The sequence below is a fragment of the Tamandua tetradactyla genome, chromosome X (genome assembly GCF_023851605.1).
Source record: "Tamandua tetradactyla isolate mTamTet1 chromosome X, mTamTet1.pri, whole genome shotgun sequence".
In the NCBI taxonomy this organism is placed as follows: Eukaryota; Metazoa; Chordata; class Mammalia; order Pilosa; family Myrmecophagidae; genus Tamandua; species Tamandua tetradactyla.
In genome coordinates this window covers 123,573,651-123,593,099 of record NC_135353.1, presented here as the reverse complement: position 1 = coordinate 123,593,099, position 19,449 = coordinate 123,573,651, and the positions used below count along the sequence as shown (strand labels likewise).

General features: G+C 35.1%; 1 protein-coding gene across 1 annotated transcript in view; it reads left to right on the top strand.

Moving 5' to 3' along the window:
- RP2 (RP2 activator of ARL3 GTPase) overlaps window positions 1-10,683 on the top strand; it is a 57,646-nt gene extending 46,963 nt beyond the window's left edge. Inside the window, 2 exon segments of the mRNA XM_077146554.1 lie at window positions 5,208-5,293; window positions 6,934-10,683. Coding sequence (XP_077002669.1) covers window positions 5,208-5,293; window positions 6,934-7,017 — 170 coding nt within the window. The 3' untranslated portion in view covers window positions 7,018-10,683.
- Window positions 10,684-19,449: the final 8,766 nt, after the last annotated feature.

Sequence of the window (19,449 nt, the reverse complement as noted above, 5' to 3'; positions counted from 1 at the left end):
TTAGGGAAAAACATGTCTTATTTAAGGGTCAGAGGGTGGAATGTGCTGATTTGAGAGGACTGTGTACCCTAGAAAAGTCATGTCCTAATCCTAATCCAATCTTGTGAGAGCAACCATTTCTCTTAAACCCGATTTAGTACTGTATGTTGGAAACTTGATTAGACATTCTCCATGGAGATGTGACTCATGCAAGAGTGAGTGTTAAACTGAATTAGGTGGAGATGTGTCTCCACCCATTCCAGGTGGGTCTTGATTGGTTTTACTGGAATCCTCTAAAAGAAGAAGCACTTTAGAAAAAGCTAGAGAATGAGAGAAAACCATGAGATTCTGACAGAGCAGAATGCTGCAGAACCATGAAGCAGAGAGACCACCAGCCTGCAATTTTTGGAGATGAAGAAGGAAAACAGCACCCGGGGAGCTGGAGAGGAAGCTAGCAGATGACGCCATGTTCACCATGTACCCTTCTTGCCAAGAGAGAAACCCTGACCGTGTTCATCATGTGCCTTTCCAGATGAGAAAGAAACTCTGACCATGTTCGCCATGTGCCTTTCCACTTGAGAGAAAAAACCTGAAAGTCATCGGCCTTCTTGAATCAAGGTATCTTTCCCTGGATGCCTAAGATTGGACATTTCTATAGACTTGCTTTAACTGGGACATTTCCATGGCCTAAAATCTGTTAACTTGCAACTTATTAAATTCCCCTTTTTAAAAGCCATTGTTTTTCTGGTATATTGCGTTCCGGCAGCTAGTAAACCAGAACAAGGATTAAAGACCCTCATTCTTATTCTGGGCTCCCTGTGTTTCAGTTGTTCAAATAGGTTCAGTTGTACAGATAGGTTGAGTTAGATTATGTGCAACAGAAAATTTTGGTTCCACACCAAATAAACCATTCTTTTTTGATCTCAAAGAGTATGTGTGGTTTTAAAATACAGACATTGTCTTCCTTACCCCTGTGTTCTGAATTACATTAACCCGAACCTGATCAGCTTAGTTCTCTAAATATCAGAAATATTTATATAAATATATATTATTTGTATATATATATATATATATATATATATATATATATATATATATATAACAGCCTCTCAAAATCAAGAAATAATAATTACCACTCCAGAGTTAATGTGTCTGCTCTAAAAGCTTACAATCTAGGCCCCTGTTTTCTTGTAAGCATTTTCTAAAGGAGACCATACCATTGTTGTTCTTTTATTTCTGGCTTATTTTGTCTCACCAAATGTCCCACACATTCATTCACATCGTTGCATGCCTCACGACTTCATTCCTTTTTTGTAGCAGCACATCATTCATTCATAAGTATACACCATCTTTTGCCGATCTACTTCTCAGTCAGCGCATCATTCAGCCACCTGCATTCATCAGGGATCATGTATAATGCTCAAAGACCACAGTCCATCAATACTCTCAATTTTAGATAATTTCATTGTTCCTAAGAGAAACAAAAGCAATAAACAAATCCTCATCAAAAAGGAAATCCCAAATGTTAAAAAAAAAAAAAAAAGGAAATCTAAACCTCCTCTTAACTCTTGTCCCTGCTCCCATTATTTACCTCTGCTGTTAATATGTTAGTGCTGATGTTTTCCTTTAAAACATAGCCCATAGCATGCAATAGTAGTTTTCCCTCTGTACCCTGGACTTAAAACTCTCTGTACATGAATCATAAACTTGAAATAGTTCTTTCAAGAACGAATTTATATTTTCAGTGTTAATCAGTGGGACACGTAGGTCTATACAACCCCTTTCTATCTTGTTCATCTTCAATATGGTAATATTACTTACAGAACTACTAGAGAACCGCCTTCATTTCTATCTGTTCCCTTACATTGGAGTTCAACCTCATTAGCTAACCATTCACCAGTCTCTAGCCTCTATGTATTTCTAAGTCCCCTATGTTTTATATTATAAGCCTCTGATTTTACCTTTACCATGGTCATAAAAGTGGAGTCATACAGTATCTATCCTTTTGTGTATGGCTTATTTCACTCAGCATTATGTCCTCAAGGCTCATCCATGTTGTCATGTGCTTCAGGACGTCATTCCGTTTTACGGCTGTATAATATTCCAAAGTATGTACATACCACATTTTGTTAATCCACTAATCTGTTGATGGGCATTTGTTTTATTTCCATCTTTTGGTGATTGTGAATAATTTTGCTATGAACATCAGTATGCAGATGTCTGTTTGTGTGATTGCTTTCAGCTCTTCTGGGCATATACCAACTAGTGCTATTGCTGGGTCATAGGGCAACTCAATGTTTAATTTCCTAAGGAACCACCAAACAGCCTTCCATAGAGGCTATACCATTATACATTTCCACCAGCAGTGCATAAGTGTCCCAATTTCTCCACATCCTCTCCAACATTTATAGTTTCCTGTTTGTTTGATAGCAGCCATTCTTATAGGTGTGAGGAAGTATCTCATTGTAGTCGTGATCTGCTTTTCCCTTATAGCCAATGAAAGTGAACATCACATCATGTGCTTTTGAGCTATCTGTATTTGCTCTTCAGAAAAATGCCTATTCATATCTTTAGCCCATTTATATTTGGGTTGATTGTTCCTTTGTCATTTTGAGTTATATAATTTCTTTGTGTATAGAGGATATCAAACCTGTGTCTGATACGTGATTTCTACATATTTTCTTCTATTAAATTGGTTGCCTCTTCACCTTTTTGGTAAAGTCTTTTGCGGTACAGAAGCATTTGATTTTGAGGAGTTCCCATTTATCGATTTTTCCTTTTATTGCTTGTGCTTTGGGTATAAAGTTTAGGAAGCTACCTCCTATTACTAGGTCTTGAAGCTTTTCTTCTAGAAGGTTTATGGTGCTAGTTCGTATATTTAGGTGTTTGATCCACTTTGAGTTAATTTTTGTATAGGGTGTAAGATAGGGGTCCTCTTTTATTGTTTCGGCTATTGATATCCAGTTCTTCCATGCCTGTTCATTGAAAAGACTATCTTGTCCCAGTTCAGAGGATTTGGCAGCCTTGTCAAAAATCAGTTGACCATAGATTTGGTGGTCTATTTCTGCATTTGATTTTATTCCTTTGGTCAATGCTTCTATCTTTGTGCCAGTACCATGCTGTTTTGCTTTATAATAGGTATTAAAGTCAGGGAGTGTTAATCCTCCCATTTCATTCTTCTTGTTTAGGATGATTTTAGCTATTCAGGGTCTCTTTCCCTTCCCCCAGATGAATTTGGTAACTAGCTTTTCCAAGTCTTCAAAGTAGGTTGCTGGAACTTTGATTGGTACTGTGTTGAATCTGTAGCTCAATTTGGGTAGAACTGACATCTTAACTATATTTAGCCTTCCTGTCCATGAGCAGGGAATGTCTTTCCACATATTTAGAGCCTCTTTGATTTCTTTTAGCAATGTTATGTAGTTTTCTGTGTACAAGTCCTATATATCCCTAGTTAAGTTCATTCCTAAGTACTTGATTTTTTTAGTTGCTATTTTGAATGGAATTTTTTCCTTAACTGACCCCTCAGCTATTCCATTTCTTGTGTGTTGAAACATTACTGATTTTTGCACATTAATATTATATCCCACCACCTTGCTGAATTTGTTTATTAGCTCAAGTAACTTTGTTGTAGATTTCTCGGGATCTTCCAAGTATAGTATCACATCATCCACACATAATGAAAGTTTTACTTCTTCCCTTCCAATTTGGATGCCTTTTTTTTCTTTTTCCTGCCTGATTGTTCTAGCTACAACTCCTAGCACAATGTTGAGTAATAATGGTGATACTGGGCATCCATGTTTCGTTCCTGATCTTACGGGGAAACCGTTCAGTCTCTCTCCCTTGAGTATGATTCTGGCTATTGGTTTTTCATATATTCCCTTTATCATATTGCAGTAGTTACCTTTAATTCCTATCTTTTGGGGTGTTTTTTTTTTATCAGAAAAGGATGTTGAATTTTGTCAAATGCTTTTTCAGCATCAGTCAAGATGATCATGTGATTTTTCCCTTTCGATTTGTTAATGTGCTGTACTACATTAATTGATTTTCTTGTATTGAACCATCCTTACATTCCTGGTATAAACCCAGCTTGATCATGGTGCATAATTCTTTTAATGTATTGTTGGATTTGATTTGCTAATATTTTGTTGAGAATTTTTGCATCTGATGTTCCCAGAGCTGAAAAATGTGATTGGGGGCTGTGCATATGCATGGGTCTAGGAGAGCCATAAACTGATGTTCCCAGAGGTGAGGGGTGTGACTGGAGACTGAGCACATGCACAGGTCTAGGGTGCCATAAACTGATGTGCAGAGCTCAACGTGGGGCGGGATGAGGTTTTGCGTCACTGTGGGCAGGGCGGGGGGCAAATGTAGCCTGGATATGGAAGTATGCGCCCAAAGCATCTATGTGCTGGTGACAGTCTGTAGGGAGCAGGGAGGGGAAGGTAGTGCTCAGGAGGGGTGCAGAAGAAGTGGGTTGGGCTGAACTTGGGGTGTGGGTGTGGGGCAGGTATGTGTGCTTGGGGTTGGTGGGGTGGCGCACTTGGAGCATGGGGAGTGGGGGCGGGTGACAGGTTCAGGTGTGTGGGGTTTGGGATGACTCGTGGTTCATGGGGCTCCACTGGTGAGGGTAGTGCGGTCAAAGAACACGGCTTGGCTTACTTCCTAGTCCCCATCTCCCTTTCCATGCACTCGTATGTGCTCTGCGCTTCTGTGTTAGGCTCCAGTCCTCTGCCTCTCAGTTCCTCAGTCTGTGCAACCAGGGCTGCCCCATGTGGTGCAGAAGGCTCTCCCAGGTCAGTTGTACTCCTGAATCGTTGTCTCAGTCACCCTCCTGTCCCTTCTCTAACTTTTCCTTGGAGGAGGGCTGAACTCGATCTACTCTATTTGGCTATCTTCCAGGAATTCCACGTGTTTGCTATTTTATCAGCTTTTTTTCCTGCAAATTTGGCGTAGTTTTTATAGAATAATAAAAATCACACTATCTGCATACAGTACGTTAACAATGTAACACTAGTCCTATAATAACATTGAAGATATTCTTCATGTGATGAAGATTAGTGCAAGAAGCAGCAGCTGAAGTGGTATGTCCCATCTGTCTACTTCCCATCTCTTCCTTTTCTCTTACCCTCAAAGAAAATGCTGGACATTCTTCAAGGAAGAGTAAAAATGTTAATTCTAGAATATATTTGTATTAATGTTAAAAAAATACTTCTTGGCTTTGGTTATAGGTCCTGTTATTGCCTTGGAGTTTAATGGCGATGGTGCCGTAGAAGGATGTCATCTCATTGTAAATGAGATATTCAATGGAACCAAGGTACAAGATTGTATTGACTATTTATATTTATATATTTATATTTCAATCAAACATTTTTGCTGTACTTCCTTTTCCTTACAATCAAATAGTACTTTTATCCCTGATGTTGCTTGGAATTAAAAAAAAAAAACAGATCACAATTTTTAGAAAAATAATAAATAACTGGGAATGATGCATTAGTTTATCCTTGCAAAACTAAAACTTTGTTTAAAATAATTAAAAATAAGAATCTACTTATTTTAACATTCAATAGTGCTGACACTTTTTTTAATATGCTGTATTAAATGTCACATTAAATGTATTAAATGTCACATTTCAGTCTTTCCCATGTGAATATCCCATTATCACAGAACTATTTGTTGAATTTTTTTTTTTTGAGTGCATGGGCTTGGAGTCAAACTTGAGTCTCCCGCATGGCAGGCGAGAATTCTACCACTGAACTACCCATCCACCCCAATAGAACATACATTTTTAAAGTAAAAAGTATAAATCTGATCAAATGTCTTTTCAAGCCCTTATATTTTATAGAATAGTGGTATGTTGAAAATATTGACAATATTGAATTTCAAGGATTATATGCTTTAGATAGCTGATCCTGTTATGCAATGTTTATTTTATAATGTTTCACAAAATCTTTTAAAATGATGTAGGTATAGAAGTCATTATTACCTCTATATAGTTTCTAGGTATGTTCATGAGGTTGCTGTGTCTAAGGATTTCAGATTTCAATGATAATATAACATAAAAATCAAACATCAAAAAAGGATTAAATGAGCAAATATATCTCATTAATGTCATCGATAAATATTTGAGGGGAATTTTGGTTTTTTCCTGTGATTTGGCTTATGAGTCCTTGAATTTACATAATTTAAAGTACTTCATCTTCTGTCTTAAATTATCCTCAAAATAATGAGGGGAGGACAGATATAATTAGATTGAATAGAAGAGGAAACAGAGGTAAAATGGTTATAAAATTTGGAGTTTATAGAGGTGAATGATTTAGAGATTATCTAATCCAACTTTCTCATATTACAGATGTGACAACAGCCCAGAGAGGTTTATTGGTGATAAAGCTAGAATAGAACCCAGTTTGCCTCGAATTCTTGGCTAACATTTAGAAAAATTATTTTTGAAGGGTTCTGTTGAGTAGTGTTTTGTTTATTTGATGTTTAGAAAATGGTTTATTTAAAATTAATAATATATCTTTTGCAGCTTTCAAAAAGATGATCTCTTCAGGTTTTCCTCCTCAGCCTATTGAGATTATTATTAGAAAACAGAAGAAACTAAAAATTCTTTAAACCTTATTATTTAATAGCTTTTATACTATTGACTGGATGGTACATTAAAAACACACACAGTAAAACTCCTAGTGTAATAAAATACAACTGGAGTATGATAAAAAAGCAAAGACCTTAATTATATCATAAGTGCCTTTAAAACAGCTTACTTTACATTATATCTATTAAAACTATATTTCATGGGCTTTACAAAAAGTCTGGAAATTAAATATTATAAGTGAACATGTACTTGAATTTCTTTTCTTAAGTAGTGAACTTGTGACCTTGTTCTGTGAAGAACATGGTCTTTGGCATTTTGAGATTGCTAGGACTTATTTTTTGTTTTTTTTATATTTAAAATAGATGTTTGTATCAGAAAGCAAGGACACTGCTTCTGGAGATGTAGACAGCTTCTACAATTTTGCTGATATACAGATGGGAGTGTGAAGTGTAATGTGGAACCAAGAACTTGGTATTAAGCCCTTTTCAGCTTGTGTATATAAAGTTTGATAATGTACTTTTATGTATCAGCAGTGGCTTTCACTAATGCTAAGGTTTTTTAAGTTTATTTTTTACCAAATTGTTGAGTACTACATCATTTAATTCAGGTACAAAAGTAGCTCATTTTAAATTAAGTAGTTTTAAGTAACTTAAAAATATTTAACCTAGTTCTCCAACATGCTTATAGTTTTGTGTCTTTGCAGATGGCACAATTATTAGAAAATAGAAGTGGCTAACAGTTCATAATTTTTTTCCTAATGAAATGTTATTTCAAATTTGCTATAATTTAAACTTTCATCAGTGTTTCATGATATTTGTTTGAGAATACATTCCATTACTTATTTTGTTATCTTTTTTAATGTAGAGGGTTTTTTTTTTACTAGTTCATCAATTAGAATGAAACTATATACACATCCAGTTAAATAGTTGCTTCCTAATTACATGATATGGCAAATGTAATTTTATACCTGGAGTTGGCATAATACTTTGTAAACTGAATTTTCTTAGAGAAGCATTTGATAACCAGCTTTGCAAGTAACTCTGTTATCTGATGTTGGTATAGCCATTTAAAACTACTTTGTGACTAGTATCATTTGAATAAATTCCATACTTTTTAGTTTTTGAACACAACTGCTGGCTGATTCTTCTGCTTCCTGGTATGAAAGATATATGTGGAACACTAAAACTATAGAAGCCCAATAACCTCCAATTTTTTAAAAAGGTGATTACTGTTTTGTTAGCTCTTGTGGGCTATCAGGAGAATTAGAACAGAACCTTGTGGCAGATAAGAGTATCTCTTCAAGTAAGAGATACTTAGGCGTGGTGATAAACAATGCAAGTTATAAAAAAGCTAAATAAATGTGATTTTCATTAGATATACAACTCATATAAAATAATGTTGAAGAACAATAAAATTATTTTGGTTGTTTTAAAGCATTATTTTCCACATCTACCTGATCACAATAATTTTGGGGGGGCAAGGAAGGCTACTTGTTATAAATACACATTATTGGGCCCAATCCCCAGATGTACAGAATCAGTTTCGAGGGGAAATACTGTTTTAAGAGGTAAACTGTAATCTAAAGCAATCAGTTCAAAGGGTGTTGATAGGTTGATCTTGTGATAAGGAACTGAACTTCTTGTGATAAGGGACTGAACCTGTTATCTACATTGCATAGAGCAGCTAATAGGAAATCAGCTTTCATAGATGTCTTTTTTAAAGAACCTTAAGTTGCTAAAATAAGGTTCAGAATAGCCACTTGTAAAAATTCCTCTTTTTTTGTTGCTAAAAATGTATTTTCATGTTTAAATTAAAATTTGTTAGTTATTCTGAGATAAATTTATAACTGCTATGTTGAATTGTATATTGATATTCAGAAATAACACATAAAAAAACTTTTTCACTTTAAATTAGTAATGTTGAATATGCACCTGTGCTTTGTGTGTGTTAAACATTAGCATTTCATCACTTCAGTTCTTTTATAAGATCATTCTATACTATAAAATCAATCTGTCTTTTAAATCAAATGATCCCATAAGGTACAAGTAAAAATTGGTGATAGGTTTAATATAATTTTGATCATAACTTACAAATGATCTTTGCAAATAGTGACCAGAGAGCATTAATTTTTCCCTTAGTTAAGGAAATTAAACATATTTCCAAAAGTCATGATTCCATTATGAAACATCATTATTCACATTTAAAATAATCACAATACAGTTTTTGTTTTGTAAAAATATAATGTAATGCAAAGCTGGAAATCAAGTTGAGTTGTTTTATTTTATTGTGGTATTTTAGCAAACCTCAGGAATGTAACATTTTAAAATTTAGTATCTATTCACCAAAGGCTAAAATTTTATAAGCTTCATTGCATAAGAGCTTCTGCTCAAGTTTAATTTGTCTTTAAGGACAGTAATTTGGCTTCTGAATGTTTGAAAGGAATTTTTAAAAATAATTAGTAAAAAATATATAAAAATAAAAAATAATTAGTGCTGTGGTAGTTTCTATAATTCTAAATGTTGATAGTATTATGAATATTCTACCCTTTGTGAGTTGCTTTTGAATTCATGAAAAATTATTAGAAATGAAAAATTTCTAATTTTCTTAAGTTATACATATTTAAACTGTATGTTAGCTTATTTTTCTTGTGTTAGTACTGTTGCTTTTGTTTGTGTGTTTATATCTTTCATGTGTAGTTTATCTAGTGTTTATAAAATGTGATTTGTAATAAATGTTAAAATGAGAATGGTTTAATAGTAATTTTTGTAGAGCGCTTCTATAGCATACATTTACTCATACATATGCCAAACTTTGATCATGACACAAATTTTTAATGTTAAATTAAAATAGTCTAACCTGGGACTCAGTGTTAGAGCCCTAAAACTGAAAGTCAGTATTGCCCCATACCTGTTTTTAAAAGTTGAAAAAGTGATCAGATTTCAACTAAATATATGAATGGAGCTGATCTGTATAGGTAAGTCCGAATAGAGGGTAAAGGACGATATGGCCTATATTTTAAAACTCCAACTTCTGTGTGAGACCAAAAGAAGAGATGTTTATTTGGTACAGAATTTATATTTTTGATAGCACGCTATCTAATTTAACTTGTATGATCAGTTTATTTGAACACCATAATTACACAGAATCTTGAATAGGGAGTGAGATCTTGTTAGTTGTACAGGTTAGTGTGATGCCCCAATACATCCCAGAGTAATTTGAGCAGAGAATAAAAAGGTATTTACAAAGTCCCCTTGGGGGACTAGGGAGAAAGGAGGAAATACTGAACTTCTCCATCTGGGAAATTCCTGATATTCTAGTAAGAATTTGGGGACAATCGATTTAATAGGCCAAGCCCTCTATCTTGGGGCTCACCCCTATGAAACTTATTCTCTCAAAGGATAGGCTAAGCCTACTTAAAATTATACCTAAGAATCACCCCCAGAGAACCTCTTTTGTTGCTCTGATGTGGCCTTTCTCTCAAAGCCAACTCAGCACGTGAACTTACTGCCCTACCCCCTATATGGGACATGACTCCCAGGGATATAAATCTCCCTGGCAATGTGGGACATGACTCCCGGGTATGAGCTGGGATCCAGCATCATGGGATTGAGAAAGTCTTCTCAAAGGAAGAGAGAAATGAGACAAAATTAAGTCTTGGTGGCTGAGAGATTTCAAATAGAGTCTAGAGGATATCCTGGAGGTTATTCTTATGCATTAAAGATATCCCCTTTTAGTTTTTAGTGTATTAGAATACCCAGGAGGAAATACCTGAAACTGTTGAACCGTATTCCAGTAGCCTTGATTCTTAAAGATGGTTATATAATTATAGAGCTTTTACAGTGTGCCATGTGATTGTGAAAACCTCGTGGCTGACGCTCCCTTTATCCAGGGTATGGACAGATAAGTAAACAAATAAGGACAATAAATAAATAAATAATGGGGGGATAAGGGGTTTGAAAAATTGGGTAGATTACAATACTAGTGGTCAATGAGAGGGAGGGTTAATAGATATGGGGTGTATGGGATTCTTCTTTTTTCTTTTTATTTCTTTTTCTATATTGATGCAGATGTTCTAAAAATGATGATGGTGATGAATACCCAACTATGTGATTATATTATGAGCCATTAATTGTATACTTTGGATGGACTGTATGGTACATGAAGATTTCTCAATAAAAATATTTCATTAAAAAAGTAAAAATAAACAAAGAATGAAAAAAAATAGAATGACTTAGTCTGTGTCTTATGTTAATGAGAAATGAGCTATATGCCATGTGTGTGCGTGTGTGTATACAGAGCACTCTGGAGAAATGCAAAGGAAGTAGAAAACTTAACTAATCTTAAGTAATTTCCAATAAAATGCTTCCTTTGCTAAAAGATACATTTTATTATGACTGAATATATATTACAATTTGGCATCTTTCTCTTCTATATTTAAGAAAATAATGAATTGTTTCCTTTGTACTTTCTTTAGGGTTTATACAAATGGATCTTATTTTTAATTAATACCAAACTTACCAGTCTTTTGTACCCAATTTCTTGCTCTCCTAGCCCATAAATCAAAACTAAAACTGCAGTTTTGTTTGTGCTTCTTTTTCTTAAGCTTTTATTTATTTTACATGGGCAGGCACCGAAAATCAAATCCGGGTCTCTGGCATGGAAGGCGAAAATTCTGCTGCTGAGCCAACATCGCACCACCCTTAAGCTTTTATTTTGAAATAATTTCAACCGTAGACGACAGCTGCAAAAATAATATGAAACCCATACACAGAACTCTAACACACCCTCCCCTTACCAGATACCATCTAACAATTTTAATATTTTGCCACATTTGCCATATCTATCTGTCCATCTAATCTAATCTATCTATCTATGAGAGCAGGTTGTATTCATTATGCTTCTTGAACACATAATAATTCCATGTACTTCCAAGAATATCCACCTTGAGTACAGTTATCAAATTCAAGAAATTTAACAGTGATATAAGGCTTACTGTCTATATTCTATTTATATGTCTCAATAATGTTCTTTGGGGCCTTTTCACCTTCCTTGCTACTTCCCAGCCAGGATCATGTGTTGCAATGAATTGTCATTGTCTCTTTGGTTGCTCTTTTTTTTTTTTTTTAATCATGGAAACATATTTGCATTATAAACTTTACCATCTCATTCATTCCCAAGCATACCATTCAGTGGGATTAATCACATTCACAATGTTTTGTTACCCTGGCCACCTTCCATTACCAGAACTTTCCCATCACCCCAAAAATAAACCATACACGATTGGCTTTTTTTTTTTGTATACTGTATGGCGGGGTCACATTTCATTCTTTTTCCATGTGAGTATCCCATTATTGCAGCACCATTTGTTGAATTTTTGTTTCATTCGTTTGTTTGTTTTTGGGACATGCATGGACCAGGAATCGAACCCAGGTCTCCCGCATGGGATTGGTTAGTTTTTTTGTTTGTTTGTTTTTGCATGGGGCACGGGAATCGAACCCGAGAACTCTGCCTGCTGAGCCACCGTGGCCTGCTGGTTAGTTTTTAAATAACATTATTTTTATTTCTATTTATAAAGATTTCTGCATATACATTTGGAACATTAAAAAACAGAAGTGCAGAAGACAATAACAAAAATTACGTGTTTTACTGGATAATTCTTGATGTTCTGACATTTTTTCAGTTTTCATTTAAAAGGAAAATATTTGATATTTATAAGAAAAGGAATTGTAATTAGGGAATGATTATTCCTTCAGAACCCATTCTAGAAAATACTTTATCCTTCAAAAGTAAAACACTAAAAAAACCAAATTTCATTAATAAAAAACTTATTTGTGAAAATGGAGTCATTCACTGTTGACTTTTTTTTCTTTGTTGTTGGATGGAGGGTCTGGTGCCAAGCAAGCATAGTCAGTCCTGCACTGGATGGGTGGATGTATAATAAGTCTTTATAATGCTTCATCTTGCCCCTTATTACATTTGGCTCTTAGTGGTAGCCTTCAGCAAGAGGTTCAGAAATGACAGTTTCTTTCCTTTTCTAGTGTTTTAGTGCTCTCCTGGTGAAGTCTGATTTTTACCTATAAATAAATAGTGAGGGAGCAGGAACAAGGTAGCAGAGAACTCCAGCATTCTTACCTTGGCTCTGATACATCCTCTGGGACCTACACCATTTCGGTTTAATCTGGACCACTTATAATTGGAATATCAAAAATTAACTTGCAAGTTATATGACAGGCAATTAACTAATGTTTGTAAAGTGCCTTGGAAATGAAAAGTACAAGGTATAAATATCAAGTACCATTGTACCGAGCAAAGTGTTCTTTGGGGGAGTGGGGCATGTACCAAATTACTTTATTTGATGAAATGGTAAAAATGAGAGAACTGGTTAGATGTTTTGATACAACTTATAGAAAAGGTGAAAGTAAATCCAACTTGTGTCCACTGCAGTGGTGACCATAGAAGTCACCACTATGGCCAGGGAAAGCCAGCCTAAAGCTTAGCTCTGGTCATCACTGTTTCCCATCGTGTCTTTGTCAAAGAGATACTCTGCCAAGCCAGATTCCAGTGCCCCATTCTGCAGAACTTGGTTACATAGTCACCCAATTTTTTAATGGATTTCACCTGCTCATTCTGGTCAAGCATCTCCATGAAATCAGTGCCTAATTTGCGCCATTCCAGTAGTGACTGATTCACCCTTTCTCCCACTCATTATGTTCTGTTTTCCTGATAACCTGAAAGAAAATTTGGCCACCTTTTTTTTGGTTCTTCTACTTCATAATCTTCTCAGCATGTTTTCTCTCCTTAGAATACTGGTAAAGAAAATATTTGGAAAAGTTCTTCAAAGCTACATTGTCACTGTCAAAGTAGTAAGACATTGACAGGTAGACATAAGAGGTGTTAGAGCTTCAGGTTGATCTGGCCTCTGAACCCTGGTTCTAGTTCTGGCTCACCTCGTCCATGTGGAGGACTGGCTCAGAGCAGCTGGCCTAGGGGTGTAAGCAGTGGGTTCCATTCAAACACTGCTGAAGCAGGAAACCACAGCAGTTCTGTGAAGACTTATGGTGTTCTTTTAAGGTAGTTCAGCTGTGAAGCCGAATACGTGGCTACAAGCAGGTATCTGAATAGGAAAAAACAACTGTAAGAAGCTGTTGAGATTTAAGTGCTGTTTTCTTTTTGATTGATGAACTTTCATTTGTCAAATATAGGTTAGTTAGGTTCATTAATAGAACCTTTATATTTCACCCTAAGGTCTAAGTAAATCTTACATTAAGTGATTTTTTAAAAAATTTATCTCAGTAGAGTCATTTAGTTTAAGGACTGTGATGGATCTAGCTATTTTCATTCCCTTATTTTACTGATGAGAAAACTGAAGTTCACAAAGTTTAGGTAGCTTGTCCAATTCACAGCATCAGTCATCAGCCTCTTGAATTTCCCCTCGCTATTACCAGGAGAACATGACTCAGTTCATCTGTCCCCTCCTATAGAAACCTTTACTAACAGGGTAGAAAGGCCCATTCCTTCTTTGATGCTCACACAATACTCTGTATAGATTTCCAAGTACTTATAACACTATTACATCTCTTTATCCATGCCTCCTAGAACCTTAGGAGCTTGTGAATTGTTGAATAAGCATCTATATTTTAACAAGATCCTCAGGGAATTCATATGTACACTTAAGTTTGAAAAGCTCTACCCTTGACTGTTAGCCCCTCAAGAGCTAGAAAGAAGACTTAGAAATCTTTGTATTCCCAGAGAGTAGCTTAGGGTCCAATTAGTGATCTATTTTCAATACATGTTTTTGATTGAGAAACTTGCAATTCAGTGTTTTATTATACTTAATCACACATTAGCCTTTTCTGTAATTCCTCTCCTCATGTTCTCTCTTTGGTTGATTTTGAAATAAAAAGTATACTACAATATGTAATGATTTTTCTTTTTCTGTTTTGTGTTGAGGAACTTTAAAAACTTTAGTGCTGTTCACTGGAAACAGATAAGAGCACCACAGTTACTGACTTAAATTCTCTTCTAATGTGTTTTCACATTCCAGATTGTTTTATTCAATTAGGAAACATGTTACATAAAGCCAGAGTGATGATTTGTTGATGCTGGGACTGAGTTAAAATGAAAAAGCGGTCAAGTACTTGCCTGGGCCTTGTAAGGAAAGTTAGTTACTTAGTCATCTTCCCTTTTTATCTTATGAAATCTTTCCACTTCTCCTCTTTTTCAGGGATCAGCTTGGCCTTCATCAATAAAACATCCAGAATTATCCAGGGAAGTGTTCAGTGTTGCTCCAACTATTGGCAAGGGGGGTATGGTGGTAACAGTGGCTTTTATTTCTTGCCTGGAACAATGGCTTAATTGTAAATATAAAATTTTAAAAGAAAGTAAAATCCAAAATGCATATTCTATCCTTTATTTTTTAAAATGGTTTTTCTTTCAGTTTCCTCAGTATAAATCTACTGTCTTCATATGTGAGACTCAATTGTGATTTCTTATTTAGAAAGTATTCTTTGCAATTAGTCAATGGTAGCTGTAGACCAGATTCAAGTGGCATATGATCTCCCTCTTCCCATTACTGTTTTAAAGGGAATAAAACACACACACACACACACACACACACACACACACAAATGTACATAAACATGGTGCTTAGGTTTGAAGAGTCAGATGGTTCTGATAAGCCAAGGCTCAGTTTCTTGAAATGGAAAAAAAAATGCTGACTTCATTTACAAAATTTGTTTCAGGTAGAGATTATTACTTATCTTAAAGGTACATATACAAATCCTTTGATTAACATGTATTTGCAAAGCAAAATAAATGATCAGAGGCCATGGCAGTAAACAGAGCAGCGTTTGAAGTCTATCTGGTCTCCTTCATACTAAATCTGACAGCACTACCTATAAGTGTTGTTCTGATTTTTTTATATTAGCACTTAGTATAAGGAAAAATATAAATCATGGGACACATATCAGATGCCCAATGAATATTATAGTGTCCTTCCTTTGTCCTTATAAAACTCATTTCTATGAGTGTATTTTTATGGGTAAATGTTGCAGTCCCCCAAGTATATGTGAAGAGGTGCCTCTTACCTTATTTGAAGGGGCAGAAATCGTTTATGTGTTGGTTTAACAGATAATTATTATGTCAGACTCTGTGTTAAGCACTTTACATATAAATCTCATTTAGTTCTCTCAGCAACCCTAAGAGAGTGATACCATTACTAGCACTGTTTTTATGATTGAGGAAACTGAAGCTTAGAGAGGTTAGCTAAATTGCCAATGGTCAAACAGATACTCAGTGCAGAACCTGGACTCAGGCCAGAGAAAGCAGTTTAATTCAAAACCCATGCTCTTAATCACTACATTAGAATGTTCAGCAATAATAATAATAGTATAGTAATAGCAACTGATTATTGAATACCTGCTATAATAGCCAAGCAATATGTTAAGTATTTTGCATATTTTAAGTCATTTAACTTTCACATCATATGTATGAAGACCATATTATTGGTCCCATTTTGCCAGCTCAAGAAATTGAAACTTAGAAAAGTCAAGTACCTCATTTGTTGAAGGTCATGTGTTTGAAACTGGAAAGAAGGGATCTATTAAAGGATGAGGTTAATATGTTTTAGGATGTATTTGGCCAGGATAGAGTAGAACCTGAATCTTGCTTTGATTACCTGTTTCCATGAAGTCCCTGAGGGAAATCAATGCCCAGAGTATAAAAAAGCAGGGACCCTTAAGGAGCTGGGGCTTTGGCCCCAAACTCGAGTACAGAACTTCAAGGAATGAGGTTGGCCTATAGCAATTTTCCTATAAGTAGGTCTGGGCCCCAAAGCTCACACTCAAGGCTTGCTTTTCCTCCACCGATGTGAAGAGCCCCCAACTACAAATGGTAGAGGGAAAAAAATGTAAAGAAAGACTGTCCTGAGGTTTGGGAGCTGTTGCAAAGGGAGGGCAATCCAAAGGGCACTTAGAAACAGAAGATGGAGATAACCTAAAGAACAACTTAACCTCTTTACTCCTCTGAAAGTTCCATCTACTGTAAGTGCGGTTCAGCCAAATGCCCTGGAATCTTCCCAATCCATATTAGCACTCCTCCTAGATGGGAGTGGGGGTAGGGAAGAAGGACAGAAGAAAAACCCTGATCTTCCTTCCCCACTGAAGACCAACATCACCATAGCAAATAAGTGATAGAGCTGGGATTTAAACCAAAGTCTGTGCTCTTAACCACTATTCAAGAGAGAGGGGGCATTTACTTAGGGGAATTTTTCAGAATATATATGACCTTCAAGGTAGTTGGAAAGCCTAAATATGGCAACTGTGCAAAGGATTAAAGGTGAAAGAAAAGATCAATGATGGGTAGAGAAAGAACATTAAAAAAAAAAACATAAAATTAAAAAACAAACAAACTAGGAAGCTGTCTATATACTAATAAGGAGAAATTTTATTTTTAAGATACAAGGCCAAGGTCTAGAACAGTATGTCCACTATACTGCCTTATGTATAAGAAAGAGGAGACAAGAAAAATATATATTTCTTGATGAAGAATCACAGAAAGGACAAATAAACTAATAAAATTTACTTATAGAAGGGAAGGGGAAATGAGGTGGATGGGGACAGAAGTGAGAATGAGACTTCTAAATGTATATACCTTTTTACAGTTTTGATTTTTGAACTTTGTAAATTTATCGTCTGTTTTAAAATAAAAATTGAAGGTAAAAAGCATAAATAACGTAGCAAAGATCACAAGAGAGAAAACAATAAGGGTGAGTAGGAAAAAAATCATGGAATTTGTAGTCTCTAAACTTCAGTTTCCTTATCTGTAAGATGAGAATTATGCCTGCTTTACCATTGTTTTAGTATTCAATGAAATAAAATAAAATCTTCAGTGTTAGTTCTCTTCCTTAATTATACAAAACCTTGAAGTATTATTTTCCTTGTATGTATCTTTTTTTTTCCAAAATGACACCAAAATCTCTTTGGACAGACCCCAAGATTTCTTCTGTATCCTCCTTGGTCTCAAGCAGTCAGATACAAGTACTGCTTGAGTAAATGCATTTATGAACATGTTTCAGGGGGCTATGGTACCCTAATACCACTCATTCACTAACTCTTATTGAATGCTTATAAGCTGAGCACTATAGGATGGGGGTGCAAGAGTAGAGGGAACTGTTAGAATATATAAGAAAAATAATATTAACATGTTCATTCTCATGTGGCACAAAATCTTGAGGTTGGTACACAATGTCTTCAAAATCCTAGGCTCTATCTTTGCTCTGCCATCCTAAACAAACAGCCTTTTCTATATGCTTGTAAGATGCTTCACATACCTCGAAGTATTGTGACTGCATTCTAGGCAGAAAGAATAGATAAGATGAATGACAAAAAGCCAGCTAAGTATATCTCTTTTCATCAGGAAAACAGTAAATTTCCCAACAGCCTTGTCCAATAGACTCCTAATTTTATTTCATATGTCAGAGCTGGATCATATGGCCATCCTAGCTGCAAGAATGTCTGAGGAGATGAGTATTTTTTATGAGGCATATTTCCTCCCTGAAAAAAAATTTACTGTTTGACAGTTAAGATGAAGAGAATGGATACTGATTAAGTAACTTTCAGTATTTGCCAAATGACGCTTACAATCTGTTTAGTTTAGAATATACCATAAATATATGGGAGAGAAGGCCTTCAGGACATTTCCAAAAATAACCCATAAGTTTCTTCACGGGGATAAAGAATTGGATGAGATCATTTGGGTAATGTTTCCCAGAGAAGTAAAAATTTCCCAAGAAATTATCTTTCTCTTGGGAACAACGAAATTATCTAAAATTGAGAGTGTTGATAGACTGTGGACTGTGGACATTTTACATGTTGCCTAATGAATGCAGGTGGCTGAAGGATGCACTGAGAAGTAGTTTGGCGAACGACAGTGTATACATATGATCAAATATTCTGCTGCTACAAAAAGGAACGAAGGCATGCAACATTGTGAATAAACTTGTGGGACATTGCGTAAGGCAAAATAAGCCAGAAATGAAAGAACAATCATTGTATGGTCTCCTTTAGAAAATGCTTAAAAGAAAACTGAGGCCTAGAAAAAAGAAAGCTCTTATAGCAGTCACATTTAGTCCAGAGAGGTAATTACTATTTTGGGATTTTGAGAGGCTGTGTTACATATGTATAACCTGGTATTTAGAGAGAAGAATGAAGCCGAATAGGTCAGGATTAAATTGAAATTTTTTGCTTTTTTGTATATATGTTATTTTTCACAAAAATGAAAAAAAAGTCAATTGTGATGATAAAAAAATAGTTATTCCTTCTAGCCTCCAGGCTGCTCCTGTTCTGGAGCAGCTAGAAGGAAAAATCTGAGAGGATGATACAGTAGCCCATGATAAACTCTGGAACCTGTCCTGTAACTACTTGCTGAGGTGTGCTTTGAAAACTATTGCTTTTTTCTTTCTTTGCTTTATATATATGGTTATATCATACAACTAAAAAGCTAAAAAAAGAGAAGGAGGAATATAACAGAGAAAGTAGGGTTAAACAAATGAGTATGACTGCTGAATCATTATATTTATATTGATATTTCTATTGGTCTCCAGTGTCTTGGTGTAGCTAGAAGAAAAAATGAAAAATCGTGGAACTATAACCCATACCAAACTTCAAAATCTGTTCTATAACTACTTGTTAAAATGTACTTGGAAATTTATTATTTTTTTGTATTAAGTTATATTTCAGAATTTAAAAATGATTTTAAAAAAATAAGGCACTAAAATGGAAATAAACTTGTAATAATAACTGCCAAAAAAAATTCCCAAGAAAGCTATGAAGAACTTTAGGAACAAAATTATTGCTGTTGTGATAAAACAAACAAGCTGG